Source organism: Scyliorhinus torazame, chromosome 2 (assembly GCF_047496885.1).
Source record: "Scyliorhinus torazame isolate Kashiwa2021f chromosome 2, sScyTor2.1, whole genome shotgun sequence".
Lineage (NCBI taxonomy): Eukaryota > Metazoa > Chordata > Chondrichthyes > Carcharhiniformes > Scyliorhinidae > Scyliorhinus > Scyliorhinus torazame.
In genome coordinates this window covers 122,412,533-122,430,887 of record NC_092708.1, presented here as the reverse complement: position 1 = coordinate 122,430,887, position 18,355 = coordinate 122,412,533, and the positions used below count along the sequence as shown (strand labels likewise).

The 18,355-nt window shown below is 48.5% G+C and overlaps 1 protein-coding gene across 1 annotated transcript in view; it reads left to right on the top strand.

Annotated features, from left to right (window-relative positions):
• The window catches only part of dnah9l (dynein, axonemal, heavy polypeptide 9 like), a 1,249,478-nt gene that overhangs the window by 632,958 nt on the left and 598,165 nt on the right, over positions 1 to 18,355 (top strand). The window contains exon 42 of the mRNA XM_072476205.1: positions 7,321 to 7,452. Within this exon, the coding sequence (XP_072332306.1) occupies positions 7,321 to 7,452 (132 nt within the window). The remainder of the gene's footprint in view (positions 1 to 7,320; positions 7,453 to 18,355) is intronic.

Here is an 18,355-nt window from a genome sequence, read left to right as displayed (position 1 = left end):
CCCAGGTGGTATTTTGCCCTCTCCAGGGTTCGGGCACGGGGGTGCCCTTATGAGGTGGGGTACAGAGGGTGTAGAGGGTGCCATCTCCGCTACTCCACTACTGGGCCGATATCTGGGGTTTGGATGTCTGTGTGTGTCTCTCTCCAGCTGGCACTGAAACTTCAGAGGCCAGGGGATGTCGCACTGGGACACTTCCACTGAAGAGAGCACTGATTCAAGCCTGCCGTTTATTCCTAACCGACAGCCTGAGACTTATATCACACAGATCTCCAGACCCCTACCAATACCCAGGTGATTCTCTCTCTTGCCGGTGGTACAACCCCCACCCGGTTCCTACTCCACTAGAGTAGCTTTCCCAAGAGAGAGAATAGGACACTGCTGTTTATTTCCTAACCAGCAGTCTGTCCTGAGTGAATCGCTCAAGATGACCCTCGATTCTTGAACCCGGAATTAAGGTGGGGAGTATTTTTAACAATGACTTGGTCAAAGATCGCTGGTGAAGGATTGAAGAATTTAAACGACTCCAATTAGCATCAAATCAAGGTTTATTGTAAAACCCAGGTCAAAATCATCAACAGAAGAAACACAATAAAATCTTATGCTCTAATACAACTAAGTCTATTCAAAAGGTAATATAGCGGACACAACGAAAATTCTTACGGTTACACAGGTTTTAGCAAAATCACAAGGCACAAAACAAGTTCCCTTCCCCAAAGCCTCAACCACTATTAAAATCAAGGGAGTTTCGCAAGCTGCTGCGGGTTACTTACGGTCACAGGCTGCAGAGGTCAAGTCAGGGGTGCAGAGGTCGAGCCAGGAACGAAGAGAGACCCCCAATCGAAAACACAGCCCCTTTTATATTGTTTTACCTGGCTTTGTCCTGTGATCGGTCAGCCCCTTTTGCATTGAAAAAGGTAAGATTTAAAGTTCCCGCTGGTCCCGCCCCCTTTGAGCCGGTCAGACCTGTCGAGATGGGAGTACCTCCCCTAGGTCCGCCTCCAGTCTGTTTTTTGAGATAACGAGGTTGAGCTCCCTTGAAGATTTTCAAAGACTTCCATCTGCTCCGGAGATGCTGCTATGTTGATGGGGTGTTGATTGGATTCTGCTCTGGTGGAGGCCAGGTCATTTACATTTGCATGGGCCTATGACCATCCCATTGTCCTGCTTGCATGCAAGCCTCCTGTGTATTCCCGTGCCCCTTTGTCTGTGTCTTGATGTTATCTTGTTGTCTGGCTCCTTCTTCCTTGTAGCTCCTAGGGGGGTGTTTGTAAATATTTATGTGCTTATGTCCCCACTCAGCTCAGCGGGCCAAGCCTGCTGGGAAAACTGGTTCTGTTCCCTTGCCTGGAAAGTCAGTTTACAGTCTCTGAGTTTCTCCAAAAGGGCCGAATTGCCCGAAAACCTTACAGATGCCCCTTCGATACGTCCCTACCTGCTTGGACCGTATCGACACAGGTGAAGGATAATTATTTCCTTTTGTGTGGACCGTAGGTCCCCCCCCAACAACATGCGAAACTACAAGTCCCAAGACAGTTCCCTTAATCTAGGCTACCCCTGATTTCAATGAAAGGGAAAGACAAGACCATACTTAATTCAAGCAGACAGTAACATATACACATTTCACCGGAACCCCAAACGTAAGGGTCCCTGTACATATATCACACTCAAGTACACATTTCACCGGAACCCCAAACGTAAGGGTCCCTGTACATATATCCCAGTCAAGTAACTGGGACCCGCGAATCCATACAACTATTTACAATTGCATCTGTTTATTTCATCAAGGATCCTCCTTTCTTGGCTGCACTTCGCTTCTTCCCGTTGAGGGCTCTTCATTTATCCTCCATCGTCGATACCTGCAGCTGAAAGGTTTAGTTCAACTGAGGCGGCAGCATAATGTACCCCCTGTACAACATTTCCTTTGTGGGGGCAAACACTAAACCATTCTCAGGCTCCCCCCTGGTGGTGATCGGACAGTTGTGAGGGTCGATCGGTTGGGCTGTGGGCAGGGGTCGCTTTACCTGAACCAGCAGTTCGGTAGCTTCTACAGTCATCCCTTCCCTGGGCGTTACACATCCCTCCCCACTGCGGTCAATTTATCCCGTTCCCTGGGTTCTGCCACCACCTTACAAAAGTGATTAATGCCCCTTGTGGACATGCCTTGGTAGATCCCCATGAACACAAATAAATGCCCTGGTCAGAAGCCCACCCCTTATCCCCGCAAACGGTGATCCTACCCGGTGACCCCGTGATGGTCCGTTAGGTGTTGTCCAGTCCGTTCCCAGTCCGAGGACCGATCCCTCATGTCCAGCCTCAGCTTCCTGGGCCACCACCGTCTCCCCAAAGGAACGTCCCCCTCACAGGTTGAACACACCCGCCTGCCCTCAGTCACCCTAACCCGGTCAGTCGAAGGACTCTTCTGTCTCGCCTCTGCGGAGTTCTCCCGGTCCCACCATCGCCAAGATCAGCAAACTCCACATCGTCGGGTGCCCCATCTGTAAAAACAAAACACATTCTTGCCTCTACAGCCCTACCTACCTTGAAGTGCATGGGTGCTATCCGGTGGCGGCAGCAGCTCCTGCTTTGAAGTTGCCGCAGCCTGTCTGGGGTTCTGTGTTTACAGCCCGGCTCCCCAGGGTCCTAGTGCCTGCCGCTATCCGGTGGCAGCAGCAGCTCCTGCTTTGAAGTTGCCGCAGCCTGTCTGGGGTTCTGTGTTTTACAGCCCGGCTGCACCAGGGTCCTAGTGCCTGGTGCTTCATCATTTTACCCTTGCACCAGGCGCTTCTGTGTTCCCACGATCCTAAATACTTCACACACAACTACACACTAATTAGAACTAACAGGGGGGGAATGCTATATACAATGCCACCCGTCTCCGGGTGGCCAAATTAAAACTGTGCCCCGCTAAACTGGGGCAGTCCGCCTGTTTGGTCGAATGGCTCGGGCCAGACCGTCCCCTCCCGGGGGTTCGGGCTGCCCCTTGCCTCTCCTTTCCCAACAGGGTTCGGTGATCCCTCATCGCTCCCTTCCACTCGGGCCCCCTTACTGCGGGACCGGGTGACAGGGAGGTGTGATGGGGACCATCTTACCGGGGGCTTGGAGACCCGATTGCTCCCTCGTCCCCCGACTGGTTCCCAAGCCCAAGGTGATACCTCCACTTCCTCCGCCTCCTTAGCCTCTATACTAAGGCAGGCTACCTGACCCACAGGTAGAGGCTTGGGAATCGTTACTGTCCCTGGGCTGGGTGCTTGCAGCACTGTCGGTCTCTTTGGGACTGCTCCTTCGGGACAGCACCTTGTCACCGGTTGTGTGATCGTGGAGTCAGGGGCCTCCCCCACCGTCGTTAATTCTACGGGGGGTTTCTCCACTACCACCCCCCGTCTTCCCCCCACCTTGCTCTTTCTTGTCCTTATGGGGTGGAACAATTTAAATTGGCTGATGTGGCGTTCGCATGGGTCCCACCTTAAGGGATTTAAACTGCAAATCGCCCCTGAGGCAGCCTCCAGAATGGGACCCTGCACCTGGACCGGACCAGGGTCTGGGGCTAGAACTACCCCTGCGCTCCCTTTTTCCTGAGGCTGCTCCCTGGGTAGTCATACGGGTTCTTGTGGTGTGGGTGCGGGCAGGCCCTGGCCCGTTGCCATTGCCACCTGTCCTGAGCCTTGCAAAAGGGCTAAAATTTTACTTATCTCGATGGTTCCCGGGGCAGCTGCTCCTACCGCCGGGGTCTGACTCTCTACTGCGGGAGCCCTCTCCTGCTTGCTAGGGTTTCTACATTCCCTCTTGAAATGCCCGGCCTTCCCACACCCGTAGCATAAGTATTCCTCATGCTTCCACTCTCTCTTAGGGGCTGCTGGCGCGATTTCATGCACCCTACCCTTAAGGGGCTTGTCCTCACCCCTCTCCCCATTACGATATGCGAGGGTAAGTTTCCTAAGGACCTCTGCCTCATTAAGGTCCGGACTCTGCGGGTCGAACCAGTGTTCGGCCTTTGCCCTAACGTGGGGGAGACAGTTAGCTACGAGGGTCTTCAGCCAGTGGGCTGTTCTCTCATCTAAATTCCGTCTATCCGCGGGAACCCCGCATGCCTCCATATAGACAGTCCACAGTCTGTCTGCGAACATGGTGGGAGATTCCCCTGGTTGCTGCTTGGTTTCCCCCACCCTCATGAAAGGGCTCCCCAGATTCAAGCCCATTGCCTCCAGAACAGCAGTCTGTGCTGCCGCCCAGGTGTCAGGTCTTCCCCCATTCCCAGAGGTCACTGTCCTGCATAGCTGGGCATCTAGGGTTATCAGGAGCATCTTTATTTGCTCCTCTTCGTCGCAGTCATTGATGTTGGCAGCCTGTTCCACCTCCATAAAATGCAGCGACGGATCCCCCTTTGGAGTTAGTCTGGGAACGTGGGCCACCATCCCCCTGAGCGCGGATGCCCCATGAGGAACGATAATGTCGCCCTCAACCGGTCCCCTGTTTGCCATCCCCGCCGGGGGACCATACCTTCTTTGCCTGACAGGGCACATCTGCCCTACCTGGGGTTCCTGCTCCTCCTCCCCACTGTCCAGCTCTCCTGCCTCGTTGGGTAGCCCCCCTGTCCCCGGGCTAACTACCCATATAGGAGACGCCGCTATCTGGGGATACACCACTGACCCCCCTTGGACCTGCCCCTGACCGGGCGGTCCAAACCCTACCTGCTGACCCGGCCCCATCACCGGCATCCCAGGCAGCGGTCTGTCCCCATCCCATGGGGACCCACATACGAAACCAGGCGGACACGCCGCCAGCTGGGGGTACCCTGCCGACCCCCCTTGGACTTGCTCCTGAACGTGCAGTCCGATCCCCCCCTGCCGGCCCGGACACAATCCCGGTGCCTCAGGAGGCGGTCTATTCCCCTTGGCCTTTGGGGAATCATCCGCTGCGAGGAGCACCTTGCCCCTAGGGAACCCCCCTGGACCTACCAGGTGTATCTGTCCCCTGAACCTGGACAAGGCCTCCTCCAACTCCGTTATTCGTGCCTGGCACGGCCCATGGGCACAGTCCCCTACTTCCTCGCGAGCCACTCGGTATGCTGCCTGGATGTCCCGGAACTTCCCCTCCAGCTTCCTACACTGCTCTGTACTCCGAGCATAGAGTCCCTGGAGCCTCCGTTCCTTTTCTTTACCCTCCACTATCTGGCAGTGGAGATAGTCCTTCTCACATCTGTTAGACTCGCTTTCCTGTTTCATTTCTGCCATTTCTTCCCGCAGTCATTCTGCTACACTCGCGCTGTCCTGTTTAATTTCTGCCATTTCTTCCCGCAGTCGTTCCGCTGCGCTAGCGCTGTCCCCTGCGCTGGCCCTCACTTCTCTCAACTCCTGCTCTAACTCTTCGACCCTATCCTCTGTTTTGACTACCTGCTCGGACAGGCAAACCAGCCAAACTGCCTTCTCCAAGTGCCTTTTGTGCGCCTTACTGTCTGTCCATGCAGCCGCTGCCATTACCGGTTGCTCCGCATTGATTAATTCTGAAACCCAAGGTTTGGTGAGGTTGACCTTTTGCCACAAATACGAGGATATTCTCTCCTCCATTTTGCTTTGTTCCCTCACCCCCTCTGCCAAGTCACATACTCCAAACCACCGGGCTCCTGCCCCGGTCGCCATTGTAGAGGGTGCCATCTCCGCTACTCCACTACTGGGCCGATATCTGGGGTTTGGATGTCTGTGTGTGTCTCTCTCCAGCTGGCACTGAAACTTCAGAGGCCAGGGGATGTCGCACTGGGACACTTCCACTGAAGAGAGCACTGATTCAAGCCTGCCGTTTATTCCTAACCGACAGCCTGAGACTTATATCACACAGATCTCCAGACCCCTACCAATACCCAGGTGATTCTCTCTCTTGCCGGTGGTACAACCCCCACCCGGTTCCTACTCCACTAGAGTAGCTTTCCCAAGAGAGAGAATAGGACACTGCTGTTTATTTCCTAACCAGCAGTCTGTCCTGAGTGAATCGCTCAAGATGACCCTCGATTCTTGAACCCGGAATTAAGGTGGGGAGTATTTTTAACAATGACTTGGTCAAAGATCGCTGGTGAAGGATTGAAGAATTTAAACGACTCCAATTAGCATCAAATCAAGGTTTATTGTAAAACCCAGGTCAAAATCATCAACAGAAGAAACACAATAAAATCTTATGCTCTAATACAACTAAGTCTATTCAAAAGGTAATATAGCGGACACAACGAAAATTCTTACGGTTACACAGGTTTTAGCAAAATCACAAGGCACAAAACAAGTTCCCTTCCCCAAAGCCTCAACCACTATTAAAATCAAGGGAGTTTCGCAAGCTGCTGCGGGTTACTTACGGTCACAGGCTGCAGAGGTCAAGTCAGGGGTGCAGAGGTCGAGCCAGGAACGAAGAGAGACCCCCAATCGAAAACACAGCCCCTTTTATATTGTTTTACCTGGCTTTGTCCTGTGATCGGCCAGCCCCTTTTGCATTGAAAAAGGTAAGATTTAAAGTTCCCGCTGGTCCCGCCCCCTTTGAGCCGGTCAGACCTGTCGAGATGGGAGTACCTCCCCTAGGTCCGCCTCCAGTCTGTTTTTTGAGATAACGAGGTTGAGCTCCCTTGAAGATTTTCAAAGACTTCCATCTGCTCCGGAGATGCTGCTATGTTGATGGGGTGTTGATTGGATTCTGCTCTGGTGGAGGCCAGGTCATTTACATTTGCATGGGCCTATGACCATCCCATTGTCCTGCTTGCATGCAAGCCTCCTGTGTATTCCCGTGCCCCTTTGTCTGTGTCTTGATGTTATCTTGTTGTCTGGCTCCTTCTTCCTTGTAGCTCCTAGGGGGGTGTTTGTAAATATTTATGTGCTTATGTCCCCACTCAGCTCAGCGGGCCAAGCCTGCTGGGAAAACTGGTTCTGTTCCCTTGCCTGGAAAGTCAGTTTACAGTCTCTGAGTTTCTCCAAAAGGGCCGAATTGCCCGAAAACCTTACAAGGGTGCGAGGAGAAGGTAGGTTGGGGGGTCCGGGGGTCTGTTTGGGGGATCGGGAGATCAGGGCGCCACTTAAAAATGGTGGGGCCTTCCCAGCCAAGGCCCAAAAAAGTAACAGGATCCATTCAATAGCGGGGCCAAAGCACCGGGTAACCGCCCGCGAAACCCACCCACAACGGAACTCTATTTTTTGTTAAATCGCACCCTAAATATACTTCCAAAAGGTCATAAAAACTAAAAGCTAGAATGTACCCTTTAGGACCATTACACATGTCTGGATTTATATCATTTTGTTGTGCTGTATTCTAAATTTTAGATTGTTTCACAAAATTACTTTCTTCTCGTAGACTTTATGTTCTCTACTGGACTGCTTATTAACCCCAGAAAATATACCACCAGACTCTCCTCGTGATATCTATGAGATGTACTTTGTATTTGCATGTGTTTGGGCTTTTGGTGGAGCATTGTTCCAAGATCAAGTAAGTATTACTGTGCCATTTCTTTACTTTAATTTTTTTAAAATTGGGACAGTTAATTAAGACAGTGGCTTAAATGCTAAATTATAATTAATCATGGGCACAATGGTAATGCCAAACACCTCATAAAGAACTATTTAATGAACACTATCTTAAAAATAGTGTTAGTGATGTGGCCATTTTAAGTCATTGCTCTCTATATCATTTTTTTAGGCCAGTGAAGATCACAGAAATGCTCGGTTAGCATATTGAGGAAACTTTTCTCTGTACAAATTATATACTTGCTGGCCATCGTAATATCTCGATTGCATACTAGTGCATATCATAACACGAGACAAAAATAAATATCTGTTATTGAAGATTTTCTGGATGACGAGATGAGGGATATTTTTTCTTTTTTAAAATAAATTTTGAGTACCCAATTCATTTTTTCCAAATAAGGGGCAATTTAGCGTGGCCAATCCACCTAGCCTGCACATCTTTGGGTTGTAAGGGTGAAACCCACGCAAACAAGGGGAGAATGTGCAAACTTCACACAGACAGTGACCCAGAGCCAGGATCGAACCTGGGACCTCGGCGCCATGAGGCTGCAGGGCTAAGCCACTGCTCCACCGTGCTGCCCTGAGATGAGGGATATTCTGTTCATTAAACACAAAACCTGAAAATCCAGAAAATAATTTCAATCGTTACAAAATACTTTTCGAAGTTTCTGTGAAGTGCATTTTAAGCAGTGTGTTTAAACAGTGAATCTGAAATTAAGTAGAATTTTCTATTTGATTAATTTAAGAGTAAAAAAAAAAACGTATCCAAAGGGTGCGATCTTTCCAGCCTCGTTTCACTCGCGCTCAAACGTAACGAGGCCGGTGAATGGTGGGAGAGACAAAAAATGAGAACCACGCCAGGCGCCAAACCATTTGCGATGCAACCAGCCTGCTCCCGTAGCCGAATTTGGAATCTCGCCGTAGCGTGGCGCGAAACCAATTCTCATCACTTAAGTCCAATTTCCATACAATTAATGAGAACCACCTGTCATCCAAAGGCCGCCTGTCATTTACCGGCCTCCCCAGCGGGTGCTCACGCTGGCTCCGATTTGTACTCATAGACATAGACATAGAACAGCGAATGCAGAAGAAGGCCATTCGAGCCATCGCATCTGCACCGACCCACTTAAGCCCTCATTTCCACCCTATCCCCGTAACCCAATAACCCTTCCTAACCTTTTTGCACAACTATTTTATTTTTAAATTTAGAGTACCCAATTCATTTTTTCCAATTAAGGGGCAAATTAGCAAAGCCAATCCACCTAACCACACATTTTGGACTGTGGGGGGGAACCGGAGCACCTGGAGGAAACTCACGCAGACACGGGGAGAACGTGCAGACACCGCACAGACAGTGACCCAGTGGGGAATCAAACCTGGGACCCTGGCGCTGTGACGCCATAGTGCTAACCACTGTGCTACTATTTGTGCTGCCCTTTGTAAAAACGTGACCATGACGGAAGAGCTTCTGTGGGGAGCCGAGTAGGGGAGTAGCAATCTTTGTTCGCAGGCAAAGACACAGGGGGCTGGCCTTGCCACCCGAGTGCTCGGTTGGGTGTGGGGGACACTCCGCAAGGGTCGGCCATCATGGGACGGTGGGGGCGGAGGTGCTGGGTGGGCAACTGGGGGATCAATCGCTCGCGACACCACTGTGCCAACCCTTGGATCCCAACCCCATTCTGGGGGCAACCCCTGTCCCTGCCCTCCTGCCCCACCAATCAACCTTCTGGCTGCGCGGCTGAAGGCAATCGCCAGTAGAGAATTGACAATTGTGATTAAGTGAACACTTGACACATGCCAAGTAGGATCCCGTGGGTAGGCAGGCCATGTCGTATGTGGGAGTCATTGTCTGGCATCCTAATCAAACCTTGATGCATGGACACTGTGTGGGAGTTAACACCACACACGCAGAAGCCAACATCCAAACACCCAGAGGATGAGACATAGCTCCCGGTACATGACCATGGCTGGAGGGTGGGTGGGTGCCACGGGGAGGGGATGTTGCCTGGAGATATAGGCAAAGATTCCGGGGGCAGCCCTCATTGCGGAAGAAAGTGACAGAGGCGGGCGTCATAATGGTTGTGCAAAAAGAGAGCAGCACGGCGATGCAGTGGTTAGCTCGGCTGCCTCACGGTGCTGAGGACCCGGGTTCGATCCCGGCTCTGGGTGACTGTCCATGTGGAGTTTGCATGTTCTCCCCGTGTTTGCGTGGGTTTCGCCCCCACAACCCAAAGATGCGCCGGTTAGGTGGATTGGCCCCACGCTAAATTGCCCCTTAATTGGAAAAAATGAATTGAGTACTCTAAATTTAAAAAAAAATAGTTGTGCAAAAAGTTGTTTAATGTGCTGTACAATTCCCCATTTCCGAGAGCGCCGTCCCCCACCGACCCCTAATCCCACCCCATGCCGAAACCTTCCCCACTGCCCTCGGTAATGCTCAACATGCGTGGCCCTCCTAGTTCTACCACAACGTCTTAGTGTTTCCCCAGGATGCACACCTAAGGTGGAGGCAATCAGCTGCTTTCCTGTCCTGTGGCCTTCGATGCACTTGGCGGGCAACCTCGGGGAGCTCTGGGGCCGGATATCCCCAGCTCACCTATCGACAGCACATGCACAGCCGTTCCGCCTTGTCCCGTGTACTGATCCCGAGACGCGGCCTCATCAGATGGGTGGAATTCAGAGTGCTGGTGACGACCATTGCTGCCCCATGGGATGGGTCCGGGTTGGCACACAGTGTCCCCTTCTTCCGGTCGTTGCCCATAGGGCCCTGGGGTTTATCTTGGGTTGGAGGGGCAGCTGGTTCGGACCCCGGCTGCCCCTCATCATCTGGCTCTGCCAGCCCTGGTGGTTCCCCATGGTCCGCACCATTGTGTCAACGCCATACTCTGCAGTTCCTCAGCCATGCCCACCTGCATCTGGGACAAGCTCCGCAGTCCCTCCCCCATTCCCACCTCGCCCAAAGTCAGTCAGGTACTGGGTCACGTGCCGCAGTGAGGCAGACATACTGCCGAGACCCTCAGCCATGGCCGTCACCGACTGTGCAACGTCTTGGACACCTTCATCTTGGTGCCGACATCGTGCACCAGACTCTCCACTGCGATCGCCACCTTAGCAATGTTGGCCTCGTTGCCACCATTGCCGGCGCCATCTCCTGCTCCCGTAGCCTCTGGGACTCCTCCAGTCGGCTATGGATCTGCTGGAGTGATGCTGACATCTCCCTCTGAACACCCTGGCCACTCACTATCATCTTCATCAGCTCTGGGTAACTCTGTTCCAGAAGTTCAGCATCAGGCTGGGACTCAACTGGGTCCAGGGAACCAGCAGACCTCGGACTGCTGTCTTGCTTGGGGGTTCCTGCCTCCACCAGATGTGCATCAGCAGCAGTGTGATGCTCACCAGATTGTGCCCCAGAAGCCTGACCACTAACATGACCCACCAAGATGTGTGTATCTGCGCTGGTGGAGGGTGGGGATGACAGCTGTGCCGCGACTATAACAGTTGCATCCTCGGAACTCTCCTCCGAGGTCTTCTCCTCGGAGTCAGGGGAGGGGGCAGCCCGGGATGGGCCGTCGCCGTCGGCTGGAGGACTTGCGGGAGAATGGACATGTGTTCAGTGGGAGGGATGGGTCAGTAAGGCAATCACTACTCATGTTTGACAGGTCCTTCGGATGGAGCCTGGTGGTCCGTCACCTCTGTGGGCTCCGCAAGCCTCCACGTTGGTGACCACCCTGTCCTCGGCCATACCAGTCACCTCCAGGGCCCGCCTCTCGAAGGGGGTGAGGATTCTCAAGTCCGGCACCGCACTGCCAGTAGGGGCCCTCTCCCGCCGAGTATGTGAGAGCTTTTCCTGAGGGGGCATTGTTAGCCACACGCGTGGTTCACAGTTGTGGGGGTGGGACGGGGGTGTGAAGGGAGGGTCGGGGTGGAGGGAGGGTTGAAGTGGAGGGAGTGCTGAGGGGGGGGGGATGTAGATGGAGGGATGATTGGGGATTGCCTGTGGGGATGCTCCCTTGCGGGGTGGGACCTTGGGAAGCTAATGATCTGGAAGAAGGTACTGAAAGCACTGTTGCTAAGTTTGCAGATGATAGAAAGATCTGTAGAGGGACAGGTAGTATTGAGAAAGCAGTGGGGCTGCAGAAGGACTTGGACATGCTAGGAAAGTAGGCAAAGAAGTGGCAGATGGAATACAATGTGGAAAAGTGTATGGTTATGCACATTGGAAGGAGGATTGGAGGCATAGGCTATTTTCTAAACGGGGAAATTCTTCGGATATCAGAAGCACAAAGGGACTTGGGAGTCCTTGTTCAACATTATCTTAAGGTTAACATGCAGGTTCAGTCAACAGTTAGGAAGGTAAATAGGCGTCAAATGAAGTTTCTGTGAAAAGCCCCTAGTCGCCACATTCCGCCGCCTGTTCGGGGAGGCCGGTACGGGAATTGAACCCGTGCTGCTGGTCTTGTTCTGCATTACAAGCCAGCTGTTTAGCCCACTGTGCTGAACCAGCCCCATAAGAGCAAAGGCTGAGAGGCATGAGGTGGCATGGATAGTACAAGGGACCATGGGGGGTTGGATGGGGCATGGATAGGGTATGGGGGGTGTGGGGGGTGAGGGCTGAAGGGCTGTTTTATGCTTTTCTGTTTTTTAATTAAACGTGAACACAAAGCCAGAACACCAAAGTTGGCCTTCAGCACAGACTGACTCGGCACCCTGAATCCCCTGCTCTTGTTCCCGGGTTTCTCCCAGGGATCACTCCAATCCAGAACGAAAACCTAACCTTTTGAGCCACTTTCTCCCGGGTTGGGTTTGCAGAGCCAGAAAGTTCCCCAACTTTGTGCTCTCGAGCTAGAAGTGAAAATCCAGGCCGAGGTTAGTTACTCACTGCAGAATTCCCAGCCTCAGGGACTTCCAGTTGCGGCATGTAGGTGGAGGTCGCATGTTTGGTGGCTCCTGCCAGAGCTGTCTTTTATGGCCTTTTTAGTCCAGTTTGTGGTGAAGATTTGTTCGTGAGTTGCTGTGGGAAGGTCCAGGGTATTTATAGAATGTCAAAACTGGTAAGAAGAATCCAGGAAAGAAGGCAGCGAGCGAAAGTCCGCCGTCGACCGTTTTCAGGGGTGCAGCAGGAGGAAAGATGGCGGGAGAGATCCTGATGGGTGGGGCCGCGCTCAACACAAAGAAGATGACGAAGGTGATGGATGGGGAATTCAAACGGTTGTTCTCGAAGCAGTTTGAAAAGCATCAGACGGTGGTGATGGCCTCACTTAAGGTATGGGTGGGAGAGACCCTTGCCCCGGTGAGAGAGGAGTTGGTGAGAACTTCAATGACGGTGCGGGGGTGAGCAGGGGGAGAAAATGAAAGGGATGGAGGAGGTCATGTCATGGCATAGTGACCATTTCATCTTGGTGGATGAGGAGCTGCTGAGGTGACAGATATCAACAGCGGCCTGAGAACCACAGTGTAAGGCCTGGAGAACAGGTCTGTTATGGGCGAGGCGTTTTCAGAACCCCAAAATGTATCATGGGGTTCAACCAACCTCTCCCTTTAATGTATTTGTTGCTTTTCCGAGCACGCGGCTTTTTCCCTAGGTGTGGGATTACAATTATGGACACATATATGCTTTCTGATATATCCGTTTTATTTCTACATCTTTCTGTTGTTACTCCGCCAATTTTCCTGAACTAAAGATATCCTGTTCTTGTTCTTTTCAACCATCTGACCAAAAATCGTTTCTGATAATTGCACTTCAACTTCATCTTCACTCTTTGATTTCTCCTCTTGTCTTATCTGTGACTTTGCGACCTTGTTACTACACAATCTGGAAAAATCCCAGGATATTCGTCCTTCAACCCTTCAGTTGTCTGATTTTCCACTGGCTTATCAACCACAGTAGGCATCACTCCCACCTGCGATCCAGCTATATCATTACCCAAGATAAACTGTATTCCTGGACAAGATAGTTTATCTATTACTCCTACTACCACTTCACCACTCTTCACTGGACTTTCCAACCGTACCTTATATAATGGAACGCTACTCCTCTCACCCTGAATTTCACATATCACCACCTTTTCTGGCAACATTCTTCCCAAACTACATAATTCCTCATCTCTTACCTGTTATGGCGAGGCTTTTCAGAACCCCAAAATGTATCATGGAGTTCAACCAACCTCTCCCTTTAATGGTTTGTTGCTTTTCCGAGCACACGCCTTTTTCCCTAGGTGTAGGATTACAATTATGGACACGTGGGTTTTTAAACACAAAACACTGTTTATTCCATGAACTCAACTTAACATCTTAAATAAACATTGGATCTCTTAACACCCCTTACTTCAAAGATAACTCAGAAAATATTACAACAGTAAATAATTCCTCAAAATGTTCCTTCAAACTTCCAAGAGACTTAACACCTTTAAACAGTATCACATCAGGTTAAAGGATATATATATTTTCTGTAGAAAGGCAGAGACTGTCGCAAACTGGCTTTCTACTTTTAAACTGCTCTCAGCAAAACCAGCCAGGCACTTTTTAGCTGCTCTCAGCAAAACCAAACTGCAAAACCTGCAGCTCTCTGGAAACACACAGACACGGCTTTTTAAACTGAAACTAAAAACCTGCAAAACACAGACTGCAAAATGGCTGATCTGAGCTCAGCTCCACCCACTCTATGACATCACTGTTTTCTTAAATGTACATTGCTTAAACATCTAGTTCTTAAAGGCACTCTCACATGACACCTCCCCCCAAGAAAAAAAACCCATCAACTTCAAGATGGTTTCCTTTTTCACTTTTACACTATCCACTAAGAAATGTACACAGTAAATATACTTTTTTGTTTTTTAAAAAAAACAACACATGCAAACAGGTATAATAATATAGTCCATTTTTCTTTGTTCTTCGGCTTCCAGTCTCTTTGAACAAAGACTCTGCATGATCCATCCATTCCTCTACTCCTCGGCATTTCTCTTTAGAATCAGATACTTTAGTTCAATCTGACCACAGAGTCCCTTGCAATTCTCCAATACAGGAACATTGGTGATCACAGCTTTCAGGCAGTCAAATGCCTGTTGAAAGTCCGCTATCCATTGAAATTTTTGACGTTTCTTCAGCAAGTCCATCAGTAGAGTAATCACGCCAGAAGACTTTTGCACAACTGTTCGATCAAAGCCACTCATGCTAAGAAATCGCATTATTTCCCTTCGCCTTGAGGGTGTTGGAAACTCCGCAAGGAAAGTGATTCGGGCTTCTCCAAATTCACTTTCGGCTAGGTTCACCACCAAACCCGCCTCCTGAAGTCGATCGAAGAACTCCATACGATGTTTTAAATGTTCTTTCCCTGTCTGGAAATTGGAAATAAAAGCAGATTGTCCCACTCTCTCAATGCAATCCTTCAAACGTGGGACAGGATAAGAGTCCGTTCTTGTAACTGCATTCACCTTTCTGTAGTCCACACACAACCGTTGAGTACCGTCTGGTTTAGGTACCATCAGTATGGGTGAGCTCCATTGGCTGCAACCCACTTCAATTATGCCATTCTTAAGCATACTCTCAATCTCTCTGTTAACCTGTACCAATTTTAAAGGATTAAGTCTATATGGATGTTGTTTGATAGGAACAGCATTTCCCACATCTACATCAGATATAGCTATTTTAGTACTTTCTAATTTATCTCTACAAACTTGCCCATGTGATATCAATAACTCTTTCAGGTCAGTTTGTTTTTCCTCTGGAAGGTAACTTAACAATTCATCCCAATTTTTAAGAACATCCTCATTTTCCAATTTAATTTGAGGTACGTCAAATTCACAGTCATCTGGATTTGGTTTGTTACTTTGAGTTAGAATCATCAAAACCTCCTTTTTCTCTCCTTCCCTTTCAAAGTACCTTTTAAGCATATTCACATGACACACTCGGTGAGTCTTCCTTCTATCTGGTGTTTTTACCACATAATTCACCTCACTTAACTTCCTTTCAAACTGACACGGTCCACAAAGCCTAGCTTTTAAAGGCTCCCCTACCACTGGTAACAACACTAAAACTTTATCCCCACTGGCAAAACTATGAACTTTGGATTTCTTGTCCGCTACCCATTTCATTACATTTTGTGCAACTTTCAAATGTTGTCTAGCCAATTCACCTGCTCTATTTAATCGTTCCCTAAAATTTGACACGTAATCCAATAGTGTAATTTCCGATTTCTCACCCACCAATTTTTCCTTAATCAATTTAAGTGGTCCTCTTACCTCATGACCAAAAATTAGTTCAAAAGGACTAAATTTGGTAGACTCATTAGGTGCATCCCTAATTGCAAACAATACGAATGGAATTCCTTTATCCCAATCCTTTGGATAATCTTGACAATATGCCCTCAACATTGTCTTTAATGTCTGATGCCACCTTTCTAACGCTCCCTGCGATTCTGGATGGTACGCAGTTGATTTAAATTGTTTTATTCCTAAGCTATCCATAACTTCTTTGAATAACTTTGAAGTAAAATTTGTTCCTTAATCCGATTGAATTTCTGTGGGTAGTCCATATCTAGTAAAGAATTTAAGTAACTCCTCCACAATCGTTTTAGCGGTAATATTACGTACTGGAATGACCTCTGGAAACCTAGTAGACACATTCATTACAGTCAAAAGATATTGATTCCCACTTTTTGTTTTATGAAGCAGTCCTATGCAATCGATTAGGACCCTTGTAAAATGTTCCTCAAATGCTGGAATGGGTATTAAGGCCGCTGGTTTTATCACTGCTTGAGGTTTCCCTATCACTTGACATGTGTGACATGATTGACAAAATTTAACTACATCTTTATGTAGTCCAGGCCAATAAAAATGTTTCTGGATTTTAGCTTGAGTTTTCCTTATTCCGAAATGACCTCCCACTGGTACCTCATGTGCAACTCGCAACACCTCCTTTCTATACCCTACCGGCAATACTACTTGATGAACTTCTGCCCACTTTTCATCCGCCTGCATATGTAAAGGTCTCCATTTTCTCATCAAGACATCACTTTTACGGTAATAACACCCTGGTATACTCTCAGATTCCTCTTCTGTATATGCTTTCTGATATATCCGTTTTATTTCTACATCTTTCTGTTGTAACTCCGCCAATTTTCCTGAACTAAAAATATCTGCCTCATCCGCCACCTGTTCTTGTTCTTTTTCAACCATCTGAACAAAAATCGTTTCTGATAATTGCACTTCAACTTCATCTTCACTCTTTGATTTCTCTTCTTGTCTTAACCTGTGACTTTGCGATCTTGTTACTACACAATCCGGAAAAATCCCAGGATATTCGTCCTTCAACCCTTCAGTTGACTGATTTTCCACTGGCTTATCAACCACAGTAGGCATCACTCCCACCTGCGATCCAGCTATATCATTACCCAAGATAAACTGTATTCCTGGACAAGATAGTTTATCTATTACTCCTACTACCACTTCACCACTCTTCACTGGACTTTCCAACCGTACCTTATATAATGGAACGCTACTCCTCTCACCCTGAATACCACATATCACCACCTTTTCTGGCAACATTCTTCCCAAACTACATAATTCCTCATCTCGTATCATTAAAGATTGACTAGCCCCTGTTTCTCTTAAAATTGTGACTTCTTTACCTGCTCCTCCTGATACACATGAGTAAACTTTACCCACACAAGTAAATTCTTTAAAGACATCTGGCACCTTCTTAACAATTACTTCTTGAACAGGCTGTACAATCGTTTGCACCCCCTTCGCTTTCCTTGGGCTTTCCTTTACCACTCTAACAAACCCCACTGTCTTACCCTGTTTTACCACATGAGCCCTCCCAGTGCTTTGTTACAACTGTGACTTTACATGGCCTAGTTTATTACAGTGAAAACATTTGAAAATTTTCATTTCTTTTCCACCCTCCTGGATTTCTTTTTTAATCTGAGGTACACTCTCTTTATTGTCTCCCATCAGATCTCCTTTACTTTTACCAGTTTAGTATTTCTCATGTTTCTATCCCTCACAGGCTGAAACTGATGTCGGAAACCAATCTTTGTTTTATGAACTAATTCATATCATCTGCCATTTCCACTGCTCATCTCACAGTTTTAACACTCTGTTCTTCCACATGAGTTCTCACTACATCAGGAATTGAATTTTTAAACTCCTCCAAAAGTATAATTTCTCTGAGAGCTTCATGCGTTTGGTCTATTTTCAAAGCCCTTATCCACCTATCAAAATTACTCTGTTTGAGCCTTTCAAACTCCATGTATGTTTGACCAAATTCTTTCCTTAAAGATCTAAACCTTTGTCTGTAAGCTTCAGGCACTAGCTCATATGCACTTAAGATGGATTTCTTCATCTCCTCATATGTTACAGATACCTCCTCCGGTAGTGATGCAAACACTTCACTAGCTCTACCTACCAGCTTTGTTTGAATCAGTAATACCCACATGTCCTGTGGCCATTTCATTTGTTTAGCTACCTTCTCAAATGAAATGAAAAAGGCTTCCACTTCCTTCTCGTCAAACCTTGGCAATGCTTGAACATATTTAAATAGATGCCCACCAAGCCTTCGACTATGACGCTCTTTCTCACTATCCTCATCACTATCATCCAACTGTACGTTTCCCTTTACGTCTGCCAATTTTAACTGATTGTCATGTTTCATGGCCATTTTCTTAAGTTCAAACTCCCTCTCTTTATCTTTTTTCCTGATCTGTATCTCCCTTTCTTTTTCTTTTTGTTCTGCGAGGGCTATTCTTTCTTTTCTCCTTTCTTCTCTCTCCTTTTCTTATTCCTCGCTCTCTCTTTCTCTTTCTTTTTCCTCTCTCTCACTCTCATATTCAAGCCGCTTCAATCCTTTCGCATGTTCCATTTGTTTAA